This window comes from Peromyscus eremicus, chromosome 13 (assembly GCF_949786415.1).
Source record: "Peromyscus eremicus chromosome 13, PerEre_H2_v1, whole genome shotgun sequence".
Classification (NCBI taxonomy): domain Eukaryota; kingdom Metazoa; phylum Chordata; class Mammalia; order Rodentia; family Cricetidae; genus Peromyscus; species Peromyscus eremicus.
The window spans coordinates 60,995,093-61,019,078 of record NC_081429.1 but is presented as its reverse complement, the minus strand read 5'-3'; the positions used below and the strand labels follow the sequence as shown (position 1 = coordinate 61,019,078).

At 43.1% G+C, this 23,986-nt stretch overlaps 1 protein-coding gene across 1 annotated transcript in view; it reads left to right on the top strand.

Moving 5' to 3' along the window:
• Mfsd6 (major facilitator superfamily domain containing 6) overlaps nt 1-23,986 on the top strand; it is a 52,990-nt gene that overhangs the window by 15,790 nt on the left and 13,214 nt on the right. Inside the window, exon 2 of the mRNA XM_059278442.1 lies at nt 10,747-10,844. Within this exon, the coding sequence (XP_059134425.1) occupies nt 10,747-10,844 (98 nt within the window). The remainder of the gene's footprint in view (nt 1-10,746; nt 10,845-23,986) is intronic.

Sequence of the window (23,986 nt, the reverse complement as noted above, 5' to 3'; positions counted from 1 at the left end):
GGCCTGTACGCTAGGGTTACAGATGTACAAGACCATTCTTGGCTTTTCATGGGTGCTAGGGATCTAAACTCATGCTGTGTGACAGGTACTTCTCTACTGGGCCATCTCTCTAGCCCCGTTCTTGTTTTTTAGAAAACAGTTACTCAGTAGTTGTAAGTATTTATGTTGCCCTACTTCTAGAAAGGTCCATTTTACTAGATTCTTTGGATTTCAGAGAAATTACGAATTCTTTTTTTTTTTTTTTTAGTGAACTACAAGTTGATACTTCATGTGCTCTTAATTCAGTTGAAAGTTTTTGTTTTGTTTCTAACAGCATCAAGATTTCTGAATTGCCCTATAATCCAGACCATAAGTAAAATATAAACATGTAGTAAGAATCTCTCATCACAATAAAATATAACTATAGGGTAAGACTGTAAGAATCGTGGTGCCTATACTACCATTTGAGTGATTCTTACGTACAAAGTGCCTGTAGAAACATGTGCTAAATGCCTTACCAGCAGGCTCTTACTTAATCCTAATAGGCCCTTGAGTTAGGTGTTGCTATGTCCATTGTAAGATTTGTGATGGTTAAATGCCCATGGTGGCACAGTTTGTAAGCAATGGATAGATGTACAATATGTGTGTGTGTTCAGCCTTTGACATTGTGATATCTATCACCTTTTCATCTATGTTAAGGAACTTCACAATTAAATTATAAAAAAAAAATGTTGTGAAGAAACCTCATAACACTCTCAGTCAGTCTGTGGTTTTATGGCTTCGTGTTGGGGCAGTCTAGTGACCCTGGGTGTGTGTGGCTGGTGGACTGTCAGTTGTACCTGCCTGAAAACCGTCAGACTTCACAGTCCCGTTCTCAGCTTTCAATTTATAAGTTAACATGGCAGGAGTGTTGTTCCTTTATGTAACCCATCCTTACCTCTTAGTCACCTTCTTTTCTTCTTGGACTGAACAATGTCTGGAACAACTTCAATTCTCAGGCACCTTCCCAATAGAGAGTTGTGCTGCTGTGGGCTAGATTGTGTCCTCCCCTGAACTTACCTGTTGACACGCGATCTGTCAGTGGGGTGGTGTCTGGAGAGGAAGCCGCAGCCAGGCTGTGAGGCTCAGATGAGGTCATGAGCATATGGGATTAGTGCTTATCAGATGTGGTAGGAGGGAGCTTGTGCTCATCTTTCACATTTGTTGGTCCCCTCCCTCCCTCCCTTGCTCCCTCCACTCTCTCTCTACCTCCCTCCCCTCCTCATCCTCTTACATTTCCTCCCTTCCCTTCCCCTCCCTATCTCTTCCTCTTGCCCCCTTCTTTCTCTGTCATATTCCCTGGAATGTAAGGAGACTATGGATACCCACCACCTGCCCTCTAGTAAGACAGCAGTCTCCAAACACAGCCATGGGTCTTCAGGCCCCAGAACTGAGAGATGAATGTCTGCTCCTCAAGCCGCCCAGCTACCTTCCTCTGGCAGCCTGAGCAAACTTTGCCTCTAAACAGAGTCAGGAAGGAGAGCCTGGACTGGGTGTAGAGAGCTGGATTTCCAAATGCTCTCACAGTTAAGGGCCACAGTAAAGGAACTCATGGCTCAGCATGATGAGGTAGCTATGGAATGAGTCTAGCAGTGACAGGTCTTTATTCTGTATGTGTGTGCATTCTTGGTGACAGGTACATTGGTTTGGAAAACCTACTGTGCAAGCCTAAAAACCAGATTTGTCCCAAATCTCCTTCTTTTGGGAGGAAAGTGAGACCTCAGTCTGGGTCCTCTGGTCATTTATACACACCAGACATTATTGTCAGTGTAACCATAATGGATGGCATCATGATTTCATTGTGATTACTCAAATCACTGATAACTACTATGACTATTTTCTAAGTTATTACTATTAATTGTATTATTCTTGAGTTGTTGTGTGAGCTTTTGTTAGAAATCTGTTTCAAATGTAGGTAGAACATTATAACACATATTTGTGAAATGAGATTTTAGGGTGGAGAGGTGTATGTGTGTGTGTGTGTGAGAGAGAGACAGAGACAGAGACAGAGAGAGACAGAGAGAGAAAGAGAGAGAGACACAGAGAGAGACAGAGAGAGAGAGACAGAGAGAGAGACAGAGAGAGAGAGAGAGAGAGAGAGAGAGAGAGAGAGAGAGAGAGAGGGAGGGAGGAGAGGCTTCCCTAAAGGATTAACGAGGTGGGGCTTAGACCTAAGGGCAGTGCTCTGCCTGGCTCTCTGTGGCCTGTCCCTACCTCCCATCTTCTCCACTATGCTGGCTGCACTGTGTGGAGCCTCTCCCTGATTTCTGTTCCTTACACAGCTGAACAGTGAACTTCTGAGCACCGTCCCTCAAAGCCAGTCAGCTGGAGGCAACCTCCACTTGGCCCTTAGGTGGCAGGGAACCCTTCCTCACCTACCCACCCCCCACTGTGCCTCAGTTGGATGCCTGTGGTGTCTGCAGCTTTCTCAGTGGAGGTGGACTCTGGGCTCATTTCCTCTCATAATACCATTTGCTTCTGGGTAAGCTTGCATTTGTGATCCAGAATATTGGACCGCCGCCGCCGGGTGGCATTTGCTTTTCTGCTTCCCTCCTACCTGGTCTTCCCAATGATTTGTGAAAGTTTAAAATGTCAACCATTTTCCAAAGCCAAGACAAATACACACCCAGCTTCCTTAATCTAAATGCACAGCTGTGTCCTATGAAAATACATTAACATGCTAGTCCAATGTCCCACCTTGCAGTAGGAAAATAGCCCCTGGCTGTTAAGTCCAGTTGTGAGTTTGTGGTAGGGCTCCCCTCAGCCCTCTCTTTGCTCATCTGTGAAATGAGCTACCGTAGTAGACACTGTGCTTCTCTTAGTTCACGCTGGGTCTAACTTTATGCTTTGACTTTGGAAGATCACACCAGACCCCCTCCCTGACTGCCCTTATTCTTTATTTTCCGTGGTGCTCAGATGTAAGTAGTTTTTGCTGGTGCATAAGAACTATGCAGAGAGCCATTCAGACAACTTTATCTGTCAGTCTAGCCAGTGATGGGGATGTGGGTGTGTGACTTATGGTAGCCGTGCTGGAACCTATTGACTTTCTCCAGAGCTAGCTGACTTCAGTGGAATTTGAGACCCAAAGTCATACGTATGGCGTGAGGCAGAATTGTCATGGTGTGGATGTTCTTGCTGAAAGCTTTGCATTTTGCTTACTGCTAGCCTATACTCTTTCTTGTTCTCTGTTCCATGTGTATGTGTGGTGAGTGGGGAGGGGGTGCCTCAGCACATCTGTAGAGGCCAGAGGACAATTTAATAGAGTCAGTTCTCTCCTCCCACCATGTAGGTTCTGGGATTGAACATAGGTTGTCAGGCTTGGTGGCGGGCACCTCTTCCCATTGAGTCATTCTTCTAGCTCTACACTTATTCTTTACAGACTTATTTGACTTATTAAAGGTGGCCTCATAGAAAAGACCTCTTCAAATATGCCTGTACCATGAATATATCCACGTGCCCCATTGTGCTCTGCACTAGCAAAGTGCGTTAATTAGTACTGTTGGTAGAAGCCTTTCATTTCATATCAACCAGTGGAAAAATAAACACCAGTCCCCCAGATAAAGTAAATGAGTAAACACATCTGGATTAAGCTGTACAAAGTGCTAACAGTCCTTCTCACAGACACAGCTTCAGCCTAGCTGCAGAGTCCGGGACACCAGCACTGTCCCATCCCATCCTCTATGGCTAGTCTGCTTTGATGGACTCTTGAGGAAGACAGGCGTTCTCCAAGAACGTTCTGAAAGGGCCATTGCCTTTTGCACACGATCACAGCACCATGTGATTCTGCACAACACTTATCTTAGTGGTAACCATACATTATAGGCTGACCATACTCTCCAGGGAAGGTGAGGCCTCTGATATGATCACTCAGTTTTAACCTTACTGCCTGATCTAATGGGTACTCAATACATATTTATAAACCGGTGGGAATTATGAATACTTTAAATCAAACATCAATTAATAAATATTTAATAAACACATTTGTGCTACATACTAGGAGTACAATGGCAAATGTGATAGAAATATTCATTATGTGTGTATTGTGTTTATAAGTGTGTGTGCATATTTTCAGATAGCTGGTTATGGTACAGGAATCAGTGAAGAGTTTGTGAAGAAATAAATTAACTTCATAGAAATAGGAAGGGTACAAAAGATGTCCATATTTGGCAGCATTTTTGACAATGTTCATAACTAAGCTTGAAGATAAACATTGTAATTTCTGTAAACATATAAACAGTTCAAGGCATAGAGGTAAGAAGTGGCTTTGGGGACATCCTGGAGCACTGTGCAATGAAAGCCAGAACATTTGCTCAACACACACCCATCTCACAAGAAGACAGGATTGTTAACACTTAAGCCACAGATCTCTAAGAGCCCAAGGCATTCTCATACCACAGCTGAAGGGATAAGCCAGAATGCCTGGAGGCCACCAGGCAGGTATCCTGGGCTATTGACCCGTCCTTGGAAGACGGGGTATAAGAACCACACTGAGTCTGAAGGGAAGGTGAAGTGGAGACAATAGTCATTTTAGTTGTGTGTGTGTTGTGCAGCTACCACTAAAGGTGACAGGAGGTCTGAGGTCTCTGCTGGACTAAAGCCATTCTGTGCTACTCTCAGATCCTCCTCTTAGACGACGAAGAAACTAAGAGGACAGTAACAGCCACCAGCAGCAAGGCCACTGTAGTGCCAGTTCCTGGCCATATTTACATCTCTTTACTGTCCTTTTATCTGTATATTTTATCTCCAGGAAGAAAATTAAGAACATTCAAAACTAAATAGGGCTGTCCTTAATGGGATCCATCACTTCTGCTTTGTTGTTATATTTCCAAGTAGGTAAAAGTCGAGTGAATGCACACACACACACACACACACACACACACACACACACACACACACACACTGAGCTGACTGAGATCAGAAGGAGAAACATCAGGACACAGGGACAGGTGAGATGGTAGACCAGTTGTCCCTTTGACATGCATATGGGCTGGAGGATGTAGTGTTGTGCCAGGTAGGCTATGTGGGAAACATTTTCCAATAGAACATTGTTTTGATGGGAATGTCCCCACTACATTCCATATGCTTTCTGATGTCACTCTTGAAGCAAACAAGCAGTTTTTTTAAGTCTGTCTTCACAAACCATCATATTTTTCCACAGACAGAAAATGATTGTGAACTTTTCAACTGTTTAGCAACTATATGGTTTATTTACTCTCCACATATAGACTCTCAACAGATTAAAATATAGGAGTAATGTCCAATAGTATCTCAGTTGGGACCCTGTTATTTTTTTAACTTTATTTTTATTATTTTGTTTAGATGTTTAGGTGTACATGTGTGTATCTGCCATGGGTCTGTGCGTGTTTATGGCATCCAGAAAGGGGTGTCAGTTTGGCCAGAGCTGGAGTTTCAAGCAGTTTGTGTTGCCTGACATGGGTGCTAGGAGTTGAAGTTGAGTCTTCCAGGAGAGCAGCCAGTGCTCTTACCCCCTGAGCCACCTCTCCATCATTTTAAGCTGAAACAGAAACCCAGATCACATCCTATGAGGCTAGAGAAGTCCAGTACCTTTCGTTACTTCTGTAAATACAGGACCTTGAGATGCAGATTTGTTGTGCAGCCAATCAGATGAGTATCTCAGGACAAGCCCACTTAGACTTCCTGTCCACACCCCTGCTCTCTCTGGAGTAATTTCTAGAATAGGTCTGGAGTAGAAAATGGTACTTTCCCCCCTCTGCCCTTATTATTTACCTCCCACCCCTTTTTGGTATCCTTCCAACATGGTCTCTGTGAGTCTTTCAGCTTCCTAGTTAATTTCTGTTCAGTCTGCTCCTGCTGTCTATAATGCTTTTCCCCACTTTGTCCTTCTGACACAGGTATGTCCGACCCTGTGTGGGTAGCTGGATCCCATGGCTCCTTGTGCATATGTCCTTGATGTATTTTATTTACACTGCTTTCTTCCCACTGGGTTGTCAGGTGTTTGAAGGCAAAGAGAATTTTCTGTTCCCTTTTATTCTTCTTGAACCCAGCACAGTGTACAGGGTACACAGTGACATCTCACGAGAGTCTCATAACACTTTTCTTGGACTTTCATATTTTGCTCCAATCAGGCTAGATAATCTGACAAGTTATTTGGCTCCTCATTATGTTTATACCTCTTAGTGGATAACTTCACTTACATCAAACAGCTGCTCCAAAATGGCCTAGTTCTTGTCTGCTTTTCTTACTGACTCCTGCTATGAAATAGGAAAGTGAGGAAAGCTTCTGTGATCATCACACCAATGGTCATAGGTTTCCACATAAGCTCCCTGAGGAGTGTTTTAGGACACTGGTACCAGGGAGTCTAAGGCGCTGAACACAGCTCTATGTTCAGTGTTAAGAACTGGCCTGTCTGGAGAGGGACGTCCAATAACCTCCTCTTCATCAACCAACCTGTAATCTCATCTGAGTAAATGTACCGGTGAGAGATGCCCTGACGAAATACTTCAGACAGGGCAGCTTCGAATACAATTACTTCTTCACAGTTCTCGCAGTTATCAGTCCAAGACGAAAGTGTCAACAGGGTCAGCTTTTCTGGGGGCCTCTCCTTGGCTCGTCCTCCTCCACTGTCTATCCCTTCATCTTCTCCTCTTCTGAGATGCCAGACCAGTCACATTGGGGTAGGACCCAGCCATGTGATCTCATTTATGTCACCAAATACATTCTCACTGGGGGGGGGGGGTACTGTGGCTTAGCACTTAGGCCTTCAATTTTGGGCACAATCCAGTGTATAAAAGGGAACATATCATAGTGTAGATATCCCATTCAGACATTGACGGGATCCTTAGGTTGCTGGAATACTTTTCAGTGCCAGGCCAGCATGTCTATGCTCATGCCTTTTCATAGACCCAAAACCACGTTTCTTTCTGCTCCTAATTCAACCTTTGTGAATTTCTTAAAACTATTGTTCCACAAAATGGTTGGTGAGGGAAAAAGTGCTCAGGCTCTGTTGTTTATATCTGTGGCACAGCGGCTGCCCCTGATCCTGTCACTGCCTCAGCTGCTGACTGAGCCCCGGCAGCTGCCACAGCCTCCCTGCTGAAGCTGCAGCCCAGGGAAGACTTCGCCTCCCACCTCCACCTCAGCAGCCTCCACACAGGGAGGCAAATGTTGTTTTAACTAAGTCTCTACCTTTTTATTTTACCAATAAAGACTCAGGAGCCAGATGCTGGGGTGAAAACCTGCTAGCTCAGAGAGGCCGGGAAAGCAGCCAGCTGACCTTCCTCTGCCACCTTCTCAGAAAGAGGGTTTTCTCCTATGCCATCTGAAACAAAACTCTTCCAACCGGATGTCCCTCCATTCTACTTCCTGTGCCCCTCTTTCCGACCTCCCGACTTCCCCTCAGTCTCTATGGTTACTTCCAGGCAACTGGTGGCTTCCTCCGCCTGTTGACCTATGGTGGATTTTATTTAAATAATGCAATCTCAGGGTTCACAGTGTGACCAAATATCCCACAACAAAGTTTGGTATTAGCTTTCTGTCACTGTAACAAAATACTAGAGGCAAAATTTGAAAGGAGGTAAGATGTGTTTGGGCTTTGATCTCACTCCATGTTCACTTGACCTTTTTGCTTTGGGCTTGTGACAAGGGAGGACATCGTAGTGGAGAATGCAAGGTGGAGGAAAGCTTGAAACCTCATGGTGGCTGAGAAGCAGAGAAGCAGGAAGGGGGGGGGGAGCGCTAACATCTTCCAGTGCATTAGCTGTTTTCCTCACTGCTATGACAAAATACGACACAGTAGCATCTAAAGGGAAGGAGGGGTTTGGTTCTCACAGTTTTATGCATATAGTCCATCATGACGGGAAGGGTGGTGGCTGGAGTGCTTTATCAATGTGGCTGGAGCTTTGTGCTGTGGCTTCTTTATATCTTGGTGAATTGAGAATCAGAGAAGGGGACTGGAAGCAGGGTCAGGTGCAACCTTCAAGGACCTCCACCAGCCAAGCCCCACAACCTCCCAAGGCAGCTCCACTGGCTGTGACCTACACTGACCTCTTAAAGTTCCCACTGTTTCCCAACAGCACCACCATATGGGGAGCAGAACTGCCACAGGTAGACTGTGGGGGACATTTGAGACCTAAAACCGAACAGGCCCCCTTGGGAATCCTGGGATAGTGGGGTTTTTTGTCAGAGAATAAAAAAAATTTTGGACACTTAAAACAAATGTCAATGCCACCATTCATCAAGTGCTTCTGTGTTGTGACTTCTTTACAAACCTGTGGAATATAATGTTATCATCACTATTTGACACATGAAAATCCTGCTTTAGAGAGACAGAGTAGCTTGTTCTGGCTATTCTCGGTTTTCTTCTTTTTATGGGGCTCCTTTTTTTATCTAACAGACTATCTGTCAAGACTTAGAACCATGGGGATGAAGAAAAGGCTAACTTAAATCCATAGCAACCCAGCTTGTGGGACCCAGGAGCTCCACAGCAGCTGCTCTAGTGACTGAGTCCCACACGTGGAGAACCCGGAGGCCACAGCGTAACGTACCCTTTAATCTGGGCTGCTTGGCATAGGCAAGAGTTTTGGACTGTGTCCTGGATCAAACGAAAGTTTCATGGCTCACAAACGTGGTTGAAGATAGGCAGTATGGATGTTAGAAAAGCGGATTATCCGTTTGTTTGTGATAGATTTACGGGAGCTGTTACTGGAGACAGCTTGTGATGAGCTTGCCTGCGGTTCCCCACCCTGACTCAGCGTCAGAACAGCTGTGGAGGTTTCCAAAGCACCACACCTGGCTTTTAGCTAGAGCGCTCGTTATTGAGATGGATCTTGACATCTGTGTTTTGAAGTTATCAGAGTAAATTTGATATAGCTAAGGTTGCAATTACTCAGCTAGGCCTGCAGTCAAGGTTGTGGTTAAGGGCCAAACTGGCCTATGTCCCATTTTTTTTAATATCCCATGAACTAAGGATAGTTTTCTATGTTTTGAAAATGGTTGGAAGAATGTGCAAGAAGAATAACATTATGTGAAATTCAAACTATAGTGCATCTCACTGAAATATTGTGTGTCATTTGTGGCTGCCACCACACCACCACAGTGGGGATGAATGGCAGCCGACTGGCTCAGAGAGCCTCAGATATCTACTTCATGGCCCCTATTGCTGATCCCTAAGTTAGGCCAATTGGAGGCCATGCATGAGGCTGCTTTCAATGAAGTCAAAAGGCCTGTGTAATGTGTTTTGCGTTTTGGTAGTGGGGTTTGCATCTTAACTTTTGTGTCATTTTGTAAGAGAGAGAAGCCGATAGATTAGTAGCAAGTTCAGGAAAAATAATTTTTATCGAACAAATTTGAAATACATGCTTTTATTCCCCAAGCCACGTAAGTATGAAGAATATACTCTCCATAGAACCGATGACTCAGGCCTCTATATCAAGAGGGCTTCCTGGAGGACCTTCCAAGTTCCTTCCAATGGTGTGTCTCCATCCTTCCTACCCCTTCACCTTTTCTTTGTCTTTTCTCCATCCTTTTGTTCCATATTTAGGATCACTTCCAGCCAGGGACCCAAGAGAAAAGTTGGAAAAAAGAGAGCAGTGTGTAGAAAAATGTAAAAACACAGCTGAGCGGGATGAGCACCGCCGCTCTGGTTGTCGGGTGGGATTTCTTTCACTTTCTGGTTTTCACCCACTTAGATTTTAGAAAACATGAAAAGTGGGCCTGGAGAGATGCTCAGTGGTTAAGAGCACTTCCTGTGTTTCTAGAGGACCCGAGTTTGGTTCCCAGCATCATATTGGACAGCTTACAACAGCTTGTAGCTCCAGGTCTAGGACCTTCTTCTGCCTTCTAAGGGTGCACCCACTCTCCCTCCCCCCTCCCTCCCTCCCTCCCCCTCCCTCCCTCCCTCCCTCCCCCTTCCCTCCCTCCCTCCCATACACACACAGATAAAGGAAAGGAAATAAAAGACTTGAAGTTAAGAAAACCAGTAGGAAATGGGAGAAGGGGGAAGGGAGATGCTCCTTGTCGCAGCGTGTGCTGAGAAGCAGCCACCATTGGGACCAGGCTTGCTGCACCGCTTTGGTCTGTGTTTGTTTTGTTTGTCCTTACATTTTTGGTGGTTGCGATATTAGAGGGTGCCGTATATTTATCTGTTTTGTAAGAATGTGATATCACGTGTAATTTGTAAAATAATGAACGTGAATCAATAGAACTGCTGAGAAAACATTTGGTTTGTTGTTCATCATTTGTGGTTGGCTTTCAATGATGTGAATCTCATGAAACTCTCTGGTGACCTGCGTATATAATCAAGGCTGAGGTTCCCATTTTTATACTCCCCCCCCATCCACCTTAACCCCCCACCCCCACCCATCATTGTGGGGAGCTACAGCCCCAGGCATATTTAGGCTACAGCCACCTAGGAGGAAGCCAGCAGCGTCATTATAGCTGGCCATGTGCCCAGACTATCTGAAAAAGCACCAGTTCTGCCACTAATGAAGTTTCAGGAAGGGCGATGTTGGCTTTTACACTAAGCATTTGGGGAAGGCAGTGGGCAGGTACGGTAGGGGCGGACTCCTTCCTACACTGGTGGTTAAGTTTGTTTATGAGCTTTCCTGTTCCTAAGTTTGGAAAATATCTGTTTAATCATGAATGGTTTGGAGAGTGGAAACATAAATAATATTCATGATCTGTGTTTCATTCTGGGGCCTCAACTTACTTTCCTTCATGTTGTGTGTTTTTTTTTTTTTTCTTTTCCAGGGTTTTGTACATTGGACTGGCCTGCAATACAGCTCGCTATATTTACATTTCCTACCTGGAAAATGCCTGGACTGTCCTCCCCATGGAGGTCCTGCAAGGTGAGCTGATGGCTGGCTGGCATGAGAACATTCCATGCTGCCCCAGCAGTGACTGCCCTGGCCCTGACCTTCCCCATCAGGCTCTGCCCCGGAAGGGAGGGTCCACAGCTGGATGGCGGGTGCTGGTTCTTCAGCTGCTCTGGGTGCTGTCCTGTGTTGAGCCAAACAAAGCCGGGTTGTTTTTTTTTTTTTTCCCACACCCTTGTGTTTAAACAAAGAAAGAGGAACTCTAGAATAAACTGTTCTGCTAGGCTGTTAGGCACAAGCCTCCAAAGGGGGTTTTAAAATATAAAAGGATGTATCTTTCAAAGGCTCAGGTTCTTCTGAATTTTTTTTAGATTAACTGTACATATGAGAAAATATGGCTCTAATATTTTCTCTCTTCAGTTATTTTATTGCATCTGGTGGCTTACAGCAAAAGCTTGAGAGTCGTGTTACTGTTTTTCCATGAACCCTCTAAATCTTTACTCAGACATGCCGGTCTGGCTTCCTCCTGTTGCTTCAGTGCTGTTTCCTGCCACGACATAAATTTTAAAGATTTCCTGGGAGGCTCTTAGCATGTGGATTAAGAATACTGAAAATGGATCTATGTCCAAAGCTCCTTTCTGGGTTAGTATACATGATCCCCTTCAGATTCTAAAAACTCTGCTTACCTATTTAGTGACTGGCATTGTGATTATGATCATCAGGACAAGATCACTGGAGCTGAGTGGACTGTGACAGCCTCAGCTCCTAAATCACTGTGCCAGACATTATATAATTTCATTAACTGTTTTAGATGTTACTGTAATTATTTCCTAACCTGAAGGATGTAAGTGCACTTAAGCTAGGATAATGTCCTGTCTTGATTCAGATTCACAGTTACTCATCTAAGCAGACCGTATAGAACTCATGCTCATTACCATAGTCCCTCGTCACAATGAAAAAAATACATAAAGGACATGTATCACTTATAGCCATGTAATTATATAATTCAAAAATATATACACTTTAAAGGTGCTCTTCTCAAATCTGATATAATGTGTGATTGTAAGAGAAAATGTGTTTACAAGTATATATACAAAACTGGGTATATAATGGTAGGTTATTGTCTGTCACAAAGTGAGCTATCGTCTGTAATAATTAGAACCCTTGGAAGGGTTTTGCAATGAAGTACATGTCTCAGCATTGTGTCACTTGAGAATCATAAAGTACTAAACATGAGTAGAGAGGGAGTTTCACAATGATAAGGATTTCTCTCTTCAATGGACTGTTCTCTCCTTGTATTCTTTAATAGCATTGTCTGTTGATATACGAGGGTTTTAAGACTCCATAAAAAGATCTGTGTTCCTACTAAAAATGAATATTTCTATAAGAATATAAAAATGTATATTGTATATATACTATTATACTACTTTTTTCCTTTAATTGGAGATATAAAAGGACAGTTTGCATAAGAGACTCAAGAAAAAAGAGCATTTGTGAATTTGGGCATGCTGGCTCATACCTGTAATCCTATAGTACTTGAGAGGTCGAGGCAAGAGGATTGCTGTGAGTTTGAAGCCAGCTCAAATACAGTGTGAGATCCTGTCTCTAAAAACCAAGCCAGCCAAACAACCACAACAAAGACATTCCTTCATGAGGTGTTGAAGGGACAGCAGGAGTTTCATCAGGGAGGAAAACAAACGTTCTTTGTTGTGAATTTAGAAATCCTTCCCTGATATTTTTCAAAGATGTAGAAGGTGAACTGAGAGCCAGAGACACCGTTTAAAAGTGGACTCAGGTGTGAGGTCTCACGGCTGTCCTGGAAACCAGGTGTGTAACATGTCACTACTGCACCGTGTGCAATGGACAGAGAAGTGTGTACTTGCAGTGAGAAGCTTGGTGGAAAGACTAGCTCTGTGGAAGCCAGGGATAGAGGCCTGAACTTTTTATTAAAAAATGCTTTAAGTTCTGGTCTGAGCTGGAGTCTGAAGGGCCACCATGTGGCCTCTAGGAAGCAGACATTTGCTGCCGAGAAGTACTGTGGACCACAGAGTAGATGGCAAAGGCCACACGGCACCTTCAGGATGGAGTCACCGTCACAAACTGCTGACCTGGGTCATGCTTTCACATGGCATTCACCTCCAGGTGTGCCATATGGGAGCCGGGCATGTTCTGAATCTAACAGGAATTCTTCTTCCTGTGGCCAGCTATGGCTTACACTTGTGTGCTTCACTTTAGTCTCCTCTGTGCCCAGGGAAGCTCAGCCCCGCTCTGACATGAATGAGGAAGGTCTGTAAATGCATGCCTCCTGGCCCAGCAGAGGGTTCTGCAGCCAGCTTCCCCCACGCTCACTGCTCCTGGGCTGGAGGACGGACATGGCTTTAATCCAGGCAGAGTGAATGCTGCTGTTCCGGCAGCACAGAACCCCTGCCTTTGATATATGCCACCCCAGAGGGCAGTGGCTTATCTGGATGAAACCAGTCCACATCACATTACTGAACAGGTTTGTCTGGGCATTTTTGATTCTGCTGCCTATACAGACTTGTCCAAGTGACCTTATAGTCTCTGACCTTAAAGGAGACTGTGCTTGAGATAGAGTCAGGACAGGAAATAATTGTAAGGAAATACCGATTACAGGACAAAGCCCCGGGCTTGATCCCAGCACTGCAGGGAAAAGAAAGATACCCTCACTGGGGCTGATACTTAATAAGCACCAAAGTCTCGGGGCGCGGGGAGGAGGCTGAGGCTGGCCGGTGATACTCATCGCTGACCATCTGGACATTGAGCAGTCATCACGTTCACTTTTTTATTCTTAACTAGTGTCACATGAGAGCCAAGAGGGTCTTCTTTAAAAAATAATTACCTTATTTGTGTGTGAGTGTGTGTGAGAGAGAATGTGTGTCTGAGAGTATGTGTGAGAGAGGGATAGAATTTGTGTGTGTGTGTATGAGAGAGAGAGAGAGGAGAGAGAGAGAGAGAGAGAGAGAGAGAGAGAGAGAGAGAGAGCGAGAGCGAGAGAGAGAGAGCACATCTGGGTTCACTAGCAGTACATGTTGAGAAGTTGGAGTGTAACTTCCAGGAGTTGATGCTCTCCTTCCACTGTGGGCTGCAGGAATCACACCCTGCTCCCCGGACCTCTGTGGCAAGCACTCTTACCTGCTGAGCCACCACTGGCCCAAGAGCAGCTTCTTAAGAAGATGTAAGTGGAGTCTGTCTCTTCATCACTCTGCCACTCTCCACATCCCCTAACCACCATGAATGCTAATTCAGCAGGAGGAGGGGACAGAGGTGCTGGGCTGTGTGCTGTGTCCCAGCTCACCATCGCTTCCCCTTTGTGGTCATGTATGATGACCGTGAACAGCTCCGTTCCCCCTCTTCCTTGGAGCTGCTGACCACCCTCTCAGCTTCCTTCTCGGGCTAGTATGATACCAGTTAGCCTTCCCGCAGATTTCCTCCTTGCTAGGTCTTAACAAGGGACTATTCAGACATCTATTGGGGTTTAAGATATGGCCAGTGGAGCGGACTGGAACTGTAAGAACTCAGATCTTCCCCATGTGGCAGTCAGTGTTCTCTGCAACCCATCCTTCCCGAAGGTCAGCTACCATCCAAAGAATCAGGCTTTTTACCTGTGGTGAGTCTGCAGCTTGTTTTAAAAGAGTGGGTCTGAGTGCCAGCAGCCCTGTTGGAGGGTGGGAATCCTGCTGAGATTATATTTCTATTCTTCACCTTTCCTTTTACTCAAGAAGCATTTAGACACTCAGAATTGTGATCCTGAGTATAAACATTTGGTAAAAGTCAGGATCAAATTTAATGTGTTCCTTTCCTGGGTGGGCATTAGCTGTAGTAAATCACAGAAAAACTCAGCAGTGAATGTGATCAAAATTACTCTTGGTATTTACGTGTATTGATGACGTGCGTTCAATCCCCGGGCCACAAGGTGGAAGGAGAGAATTCTTGTGAGTTGTCCTCTGACTTCCAGACTGTCACAAGCATGCACCCTGTCCAACACACAAAGTAAACAAATGTGTGTGTTTGTTTGTTTGTTTGTTTTAGTGGAGGCTCAGCAGTTAGGAACACTGTCTGCTTTTCCAGAGCACTCAGATTTGATCTCCAGAACCGAGGAGGGGCACAACCATTTGTAACTCCAATCCTAGGGGACTCAGTGCCACCTTCTGGCTTCCACGGGCACCAGGCATGCACGTGGTGCACAGATATACATCCAGGAAAAACACCCCCAAACATAAACAAAGAAAAAGAGTGAATCAGACAGGCTGCTTTGCCTGAAGAGCTTCTTTTGAAGGTTGATTTTTATTTACGTATGTGTATGTGTCTGCATGAGTTTGTATGCACCATGTGGATGTGGGTGCCCACAGAAGCTGGAAGAGGGCACCAGATCCCCGGAAATGCATTTACGGGTACCTGTCAGCCGCCCAGTGGGTGTTGGGAGCCAATCACAGGTCCTATAGAAGAGCAGCCGGAGTTCTTCACCGCTGAGCCACCTCCCCAGGCCCAAGGATGTCCTTTTGAGTTCCTTGAGGTACTGGTTCCAGCATGGAAAACCAGATTTGGTCAGCTCATCAATGGATTGCTGTACAAGTAGAGCTAAATTGGGACTGATGAAAAGTGGCTTTTCTGTCCCCAGCCACAGGTGACCCTATGGCGTCACCGTCTCATGCAGCATGCTAGTCAAGCGAGTTGGAGTCCTGTTTCCTCTCATTATGTCCTGGAAGAGCACAGAGGAGCGCTATAAAATGATTAGTATCCAGGCCTTATCTGACAGCAGAAATTCTAGACATGGTTCCATCTGTTATCAACTATATTGGAAATTTTCTGCCTGGCTTAATCCCTGAAGGGCCTGTAGTTAAACGCCTGCATATACAAATGTATGGATAGAGGGTTTGCTGTGTGACTCACTGTGTCGCACTGCGACTTCCGTGATGAGATTTCCCCTTCCTCCTTTTTTTTTTTTCTCTTAAGTTTTATTTTGTTTTATTTTTGTGGGGGAGGGAGATGGAGGGATGGGAGGCATGATGTGAAAGACACAAAGAATAAATAAGAAGTTAAAAAAGAATAACTATGATAGACAAATTGAGTAATTAAAGTGGCATATGAAAGTCAAGTACATATTTTACAGTTACTATAAAGTGCCTCACATTTCGGTTTCTCCAAAACATCTTCAACCACATGGGCCGTTGCACTTTAGGACTTAATTGCTTTCTAATTGGTTTCCAGATACTAGTTTTGTTTCCTTAGTGTAACCCCTTGAAGAAAAGAATCCATGCCTCTACCAAATTCTCCAAAGATGTGCATGCATAGAGAAGTACTGCATCCTGTACCGTAGTTGGTGTTTTCTAACTTCCAAATATATTTTCTAACTTCCTAATCAATAGCTAAAATAGTTCTAGCTTGAAAATGTGTAAATATCAAAGAAATTCTGAGGCTTCACTGAAGGTGAATGTCACTTCTCTTCCCTGGACAATGCCTTGCTGTCTCTGTCACCTGTTAGACACCAGAGTGTTTTACTCATGAACCTTTGTGTTAGTTGAGGAAGTCATAGAGTGCTGTTTACTTTGCATTCCAATCCGCTGCCAATGAGCTCTGTGTCCTTGGGCAAGAACCTCGCAATCTTGAGCTATAAGAAGATGCCGAGAGTGTAAATAATCACTAATCAAGCAATCAGTGAAAAGTATTACCACGGCGTATGGCCATAGTTATCGTCCAATAGGTGTTAGGGGACACGCTCATACAAAGGTAATCAATAGATAAAGATCAGTGTCAAGGAGAATATACTTTAAAGGATTCCCCTGCTAGGGGCTGTAGGAATGTCTTAGTGGTGAAGAGTAAGCACTGCTCTTCCAGAGGACTCAGGTTCGATTTTCAGTGCCCCTCTCTAGTGGCACACCATTACCTGTAATTCCAGCTTCAGGTCATCTGATGTCTCTGGCTTCTGACGGCCTAGCACAACCACACAGAGACCCACATGCATACACATTATTAAAAATAATAAAAATAAAATGTTTTTTAAAAAGACGCTCTTCCGAGAGCTTGTGCATGACTATCTGGCCATGAACTGGCTCTGAGACCGAGTGACCAAAAAGCATGTGGGAATCATGAGTGGCCAGTGCATACTAGTCTTCAAATTGCCTTTGAGGATGTGGCATTTTTATGTACATTGATATAAAATTCATATTATGGCTGCATGGAAAAATGCAGTGTTTGTAGAATATAGTGTTGCCAAGTCTTCACATTAAACACATTCAGTTTAAATTGATAATCCTAAAACCTGCTTTAATGTAGGCAGAAGGCAAAATGTAAGATCCATGAGGCTCTCAAATGTTGCATGAGGTTTTGTGAAACTCACTTGGTTTCTGTTTGTGATCCAAAGTATATAAATGAGGTGTATCTAGTGGGTTTTTTTTCTTCCTGTCCACTTTTGTTTATATATGAAACCGGGAAATTTTCTCCAGCTTTACCCACAAACACTTCCTCCCTCACCCTTCAGCACGAGACCTACTGCCTGCCCGGCTTCAGTTCATTGCCCTTTTACTAGGTATGAAGCCCTGTGCTGGGTGCTGGGTTCTCAAGGGTGTTAGTGGGCTCTTCTTTCAGATAAATCCTGTCCCCTTGCACTTATCGCTGCTGCATGAGCTACCACAAGCCCTGTGGTGGCTGGGGCCATTTCTTGTCCTTTGTCAGGTGAAACAGACTCTGAGGCACATGGTAAGATAATGCCGAATGGATGCACAAAACAGGTTCTGGAGGGCTATATATTGGCAAATTCGGAGACATGGGCCCTTAGCAATAATTGCTGGTTTTTTTTCTTCTCTTTAAAAGTTTTGTTTTCATTTTACATACCAACCACAGTTTCCCCTCTCTCCCCCATTCTTGCTCCCTCCTCCCTCTCCTCACTATCCACTCAGGAGAGAGGGTGAGGCCTCCCATGGGGAGTCAACAAAGTCTGGCATATCAAGTTGAGGCAGGACCAAGCCCCTCCCCTGTGATGATGTATTGTGTCCTCCAATATATTGTGCACCCTAATAAAGCCTACCTGAGGATCAGAGGAAAAAGCCAACCACTATAGTAAACAGAGAAGTCAGGCAGTGGTGGCACACACCTTTTATCCTAGCATTGGGGAGGCAGAGCTCTATCTGTATCTCTATGAGTTCAAGGCCACATTGGGAACAGAGCCAGGCATGGTGGCACACGCCTTTAATCCCAGCACTAACCATAGAGGTCTGGAGGTCTCTACAGATAGAAAGGGAGTGATGTAGCTGGGCAGAGAAAGGAAGTGAGATGCAGAACAGAAAAGCATATAGGCATGGGTATACAGGAAGTAGGTCTCTTTGGAAGCTGAGGAGTTGGTGAGGTGAGGTTGGCTGTGGCTTGTCCTATTCCTTGATCTCTCAGCTTTCACCCCAATATCTGGCTCCAGATTTTTATTAATGTGACTGTTTAGCAATTTATCTTACACTCCCCCCTGCATCAAGGCTGAGCAAGGTATCCCTCCATAAGGAACAGGTTCCAAAAAGCCAGTTCATGCACTAGGGATAAATCCTGTTCCCACTGCCAGTGGCCCCATATACTGCCCAAGCCACACAACTGTCACCCACATTAAGAGGCCTAGTTCGGTCCCATGTAGGTTCCCCAACTGTCAGTCCATAGTCTCTGAGCTCCTAGTAGGTCAGATGAGCTTTCTCTGTATATTTCCCCATCATGATCTTGACCACCCCCCTTGCTCATGTAATCTCTCCTCCCTCTCTTTGAAGGGACTCCAGGAGCCAAGTGCTTAGCTGTGGATCTCAGCATCTGCTTCCATCAGTTAGTGGATGAAGGTTCTATGATCACAATTAGGGTAGTCATCGATCTGATTACAGGGGAAGGCCAGTTCAGGCACCCTCTCCACTATTGCTTGGAGTCTTAGCTGAGGTCGTCCTTATAGATTCCTGGGAATTTCCCTAGCACCAGGTTATGGGGTTCATAATGGCTCCCTCTATCAAGATATCTTTCTTTGCTCTCCCTCTCTGTCTCTCCCCCAACTTGACCATCCAATTCCTTCATGTTCTCATCCTCCATCCCTTTCCCCCTCTCCTCTCCCCCCCTCCTCACACTCTCAGTTTACCCAGGAGATTTTATCTATTTCCCCTTCCTAGGCTGATCTATGCATGTCCTTCTTAGGGTCTTCCTTGTTGCCTAGCTTCTCTGGGGCTGTGGATTATAGCCTGGCTATCCTTTGCTTTACATTTAATATCTACTTATAAGTGAGTACATACAATGTTTGTCTTTCTAGGTCTGGGTTACCCCACTCAGGATGGATTTTTCTAATTCCATCCATTTGCCTGCAAATTTCATGATGTCATTATTTTTTTACAGCTGAATAATACTCTATTGTGTAAATGTGCCACATTTTCTTTGTCCATTCTTCAGTTGAGGGGCATCTAGGTTGTTTCTAGGTTCTGGCTATTACAAATAATGCTCCTATGAACATAGTTGAGCATGTGTCCTGTGGTATGATTATGCATCCTTTGGGTATATGCCCAAGAGTGGTATTGCTGGTTCTTGGGGTAGATTGATGTCCAATGATGAGAAACCACCATATTGATTTGCAAAGTGGCTCTAAAAGTTTGTACTCCCACCAACAGTGGAGGAGTGTTCCCCTTGCACCATATCCTCTACAACATAAGCTGTCATCAGTGTTTTTTATCTTAGCCATTCTGACAGGTGTAAGATACACCTCAGAGTCATTTTGATTCACATTTCCCTGATGGCTAAGGATATTGACAAATATTTTAAATGTCTTTAGGCCATTTGATATTATGTTGACAATTCTTTGTTCAGATCTTTACTCCATTTTTAATGTCTAGTTTCTTAGGTTCTTTATATATTTTGGAGATCAGCCCTCTGTCAGATGTGGGGTTGGTGAAGATCTTTTCTCATTCTGTAGGCTGTCTTTTTGTCTTATTTACTGTGTCCTTTGCCTTACAGAAGCTTCTCAGTAGGAGGTCCCATTTATTAATTTTTGCTCTCGGTGTCTGTGCTACTAGTGTTATAATTAGGAAGTAGTGTCCAGTGCCAATGTGTTCAAGGCTACTTCCCACTTTCTCTTTTATCAGGTTCAGTGTAACTGGACTTACATTGAGGTCTTTGATCCACTTGGACTAGAATTTTGTGCATGGCAATAGATATGAATCTATTTGCATTCTTCTACATGTTGACATCCACTTATGCCAGAGCCATTTGTTGAAGATGCTTTCTTTTTTCCATTATACACTTTTTGGCTTCTTTGTCAAAAATCAGATGTTCATAGGTATGTGGAATAATGTCAGTTCAATTCCATTGAGCCACATGTCTGTGTTTATGCCAATACCAAGCTGTTTTTATTACTGTAGCTCTATAGTAGAACTTGAAGTCAAGGATGGTGGGTGAGGCCTCCAGAAATTACTTTATCGTACAGGATTGTTTTGGCTATCCTGGGATTTTTTGTTTTTCTGTATGAAGTTGAGTATTGTTCTTTCAAGGTCTGTGAAGAATTGTGTTGGGATTTTGATGGGGATTGCATTGAATCTGTAGATTGCTTTTGGTAAGATTGTCATTTTTACTATGTTGATCCTAACTATCAAAGAGTGTGGGAGATCTTTCCATTTTCTGATATATTCTTCAAGTGTTTTCTTCAAAGACTTAAAGTTCTTGTCATACAAGTCTTTCATTAGTTTGGTTAGAGTTACCCCAATGTAGTTGGAAGTTTTCTTGTATCCCCCAAGTAAACACACAGAGGCTTATATTAATTATAACTGCTTGGTCATTAGCTCAGGCTTATTACTGGCTAGCTCTTACACTTAAATTAACCCACAATTCTTATCTATGTTTAGTCACATGTCTTGGTACCTTTTCTCAGTTCTGCCTTGTCATCTTGCTTACTCTGTGTCTATCTGGTGACTCCTGACTCTGTCCTTCCTCTTCCCAGAATTCTCCTCATCTGCTTGCCCACCTATACTTCCTGCCTGGCTACTGGCCAATCAGTGTTTTATTTATCAACCAATCAGAGCAACACATATTCACAGCATACAGAATGACATCCCACAGCACCCCAAGATATTTTATGTTATTTGTGGTTATTATAAAGGGTGTTGTTTCTCTGATTTCTTTCTCAGCCTGTTTATCATTTATATATAGGAGCGCTACTGATTTTTTTTTTTTTTGGTTAATCTTGTATCCCACCACATTGCTGAAGGTGTTTATCAGCTGTAGGAGTTCGATGGTAGAATTTTTGAAGTTACTTATGTATACTATCATATCATCTGCAAATAGTGAAACTTTGACTTCTTCCATTCCAATTTGTATCCCCTTGATCTCCTTTTGTTGTCTTATTGCTCTAGCTAGAACTTCAAGTACTATATTGAATAGATATGGAGAGAGTAATGGCCTTGTCTTGTTCCTGATTTTAGTGGAATCACTTTAAGTTTGAAATTAATTTCCATTTAATTTGAAGTCATAGGAAAATCTGGAGGAATGAACATAATAAAATGACTTGCTGTATATTGTTTTTATTATGTTTAGGTATGCTCCTTGTATCCCTGATCTCTTCAAGACCTTTATCATGAAGGGGTGTTGGATTTTGTCAAAGGCTTTTTCAGCATCTAATGAGACGATCATGTGGTGTTTTTTTCTTTCAGTTTGTTTATATGGTGGATTACATTGACAAATTTTTGGATGTTGAACCATCCCTACATCTCTGGGATGAAGCCTACTTGATCATGATGGATGATTTTTTTTAATGTATTCTTGGATTTGGTTTGTCAGTATTTTATTGAGTGTTTTTGCATCAGTGTTCATGGGGGAGATTGGCTTGTAATTCTCTTACTTTGTTGCATCTTTGTGTGGTTTGGGTATTAGGGTAACTGTAGCCTCATAAAAAGAGTTTGGCAATGTTCCTTCTGTTTCTATTGTTTGGAACAATTTGAAGAGTACTGGTATTAGCTCTTCTTTGAAATTCTGGTAGAATTCTGTGTTGAATCAATCTGGCCCTGGGCTTTTTTTGGTTGGGAGATTTTTAATGACTGCTTCTATTTCCATAGGAGTTATAGGTCTGTTTAAATGGTTTATCTGGTCTTGATTTAATTTGGGTATGTGGTACCTATCCAGAAAACTGTCCATTTCTTTTAGATTTTTCCAATTTGTGGAGTACAGGTTTTTGAAGTATGACCTGATGATTCTCTGATTTTCCTCAGTGTCTGTTGTTATGCCCCCTTTTTCATTTCTGATTTTGTTAAATTGGATCTTCTCTCTCTGCCTTTTGCTTAGTTTTTGTAAGGGTTTGTCTATCTTGTTGATTTTCTCAAAGGATCAACTCTTGGTTTCATTGATTCTTTGTATTGTTCTCTTTGTTTCTATTTTATTTATTTCAGCCCTTAGTTTGATTATTTCCTGGCATCTACTCCTCCTGGGTGAGTTTGCTTCTTTTTGTTCTAGAGCTTTCAGATATGCTGTTAAGTCACTAGTGTGAGATTTCTCCAACTTCTTTATGTAGGCATTTAGTGCTATGAACTTTCCTCTTAGTACTGCTTTCATAATGTCCCATAAGTTTGGGTATGTTGTGCATTCATTTTCATTGAATTCTAGGAAGTCTTTAATTTCTTTATTTTTTCCTTGACCTAGTGGTGACTCAGTGGAGCTTTGTTCAGTTTCCATGAGTTTGTAGGCTTTCTGTAACTTGTGTTGTTGAATTCTATCTTTAAGGCATGGTGATCTGATAAGATACAGGGGATTATTCCATTTTTTTTGTATCTGTTGAGATTTGCTTTGTGACAGAGTATATGGTCAATTTTAGAGAAGGTTCCATGAGGTGCTGAGAAGAAGGTATATTCTTTTGTGTTAGGATGAAATGTTCTATAGATATCTGTTAAGTCCATTTGAGCCATACCCTCTGTTAGTTCCCTTATTTCTCTGTTAACTTTCTGTCTGGCAGACCTGTCCATTGGTGAGGGTGGGGTGTTGATGTCTCCCACTATTAGTGTGTGGGGTTTGATTATGATTTAAGCTTTAATAATGTTTCTTTTACAAATGTGGGTACCCTGGTATTTGGAGCATAAATTTTCAGAATTGAGACTTCATCTTGATGGATTTTTCCTGTGATTAATATGTAATGTCCTTCTCTATCTCTTTTGATTAATTTTAGTTTGAAGTCTATTTTGTTGGATATTAGGATAGTTGTAACAGCTTGTTTCTTAGGTTCATTTGATTGACATATTTTTTTTTAATCCTTTACTCTGAGGTAATGTCTGTTTTTGAAGTTGATATGTATTTCTTGTATGCAGCAGAAGGATGGATCCTGTTTTCATACTCATTCTGTTAGCCTGTGTCTTTTTATAGGCAAATTGAGTCCATTGATATTAAAAGGTATTAATGACCAGTGATTGTTAATTCCTGTTGTTTTTTGGTTTTGTTGGTGGTAGTGTATATGTGTTTCCCTCCTTTGGGATTTGCTGGTGTGAGATTTTCTATTGCCTGTGTTTTCATGGGTGCAGCTAACTTCCTTGGGTTGGAGTTTTCCTTCTAGTACTTTCTGTAGGGCTGGATTTGTGGATAGGTGTTGTTTAAGTCTGATTTTGTCATGGAATATCTTGTTTTCTCCATCAATGGTGATTGAAAGTTTTGCTGTGTATAGTAGTCTGTGCTGGCATCCATGGTCTCTTAGTGTCTACAAAATGTCTATCCAGGACTTTCTGGCTTTCAGATACTTCATTAAGAAGTTGAGTGTTCCAGGAGGCAGTGGCACACACCTTTAATCCCCAGCACTCAGGAGACAGAGCCAGGTGGATTTCTGTGATTTGGAGGTCAGTCTAGTCTACAGAGCGACATCCAGGACAGGCACCAAAACTACACAGAGAAACCCTGTCTCAACACCCCCTCAAAAAAAGAAAGAAAAGAAAAGAAGTTGGGTGTAATTCTGATAGGTCTGCTTTTATTTGTTACTTGGCTTTTTTCTTTTGCAGCTCTTAATATTCTTTCTGTATTCTGTATGTTTAGTGTTTTGATTATTATGTGGCAAGGGGACTTTTTTATTTTTTTGGTCCAGTCTATTTGGTGTTCTGTAACTTTTGTACCTTTATAGGCTTGTACTTCTTTAGGTTAGGAAAATTTTCTTCTATGATTTTGTTGAATATATTTTCTGTGCCTTTGAG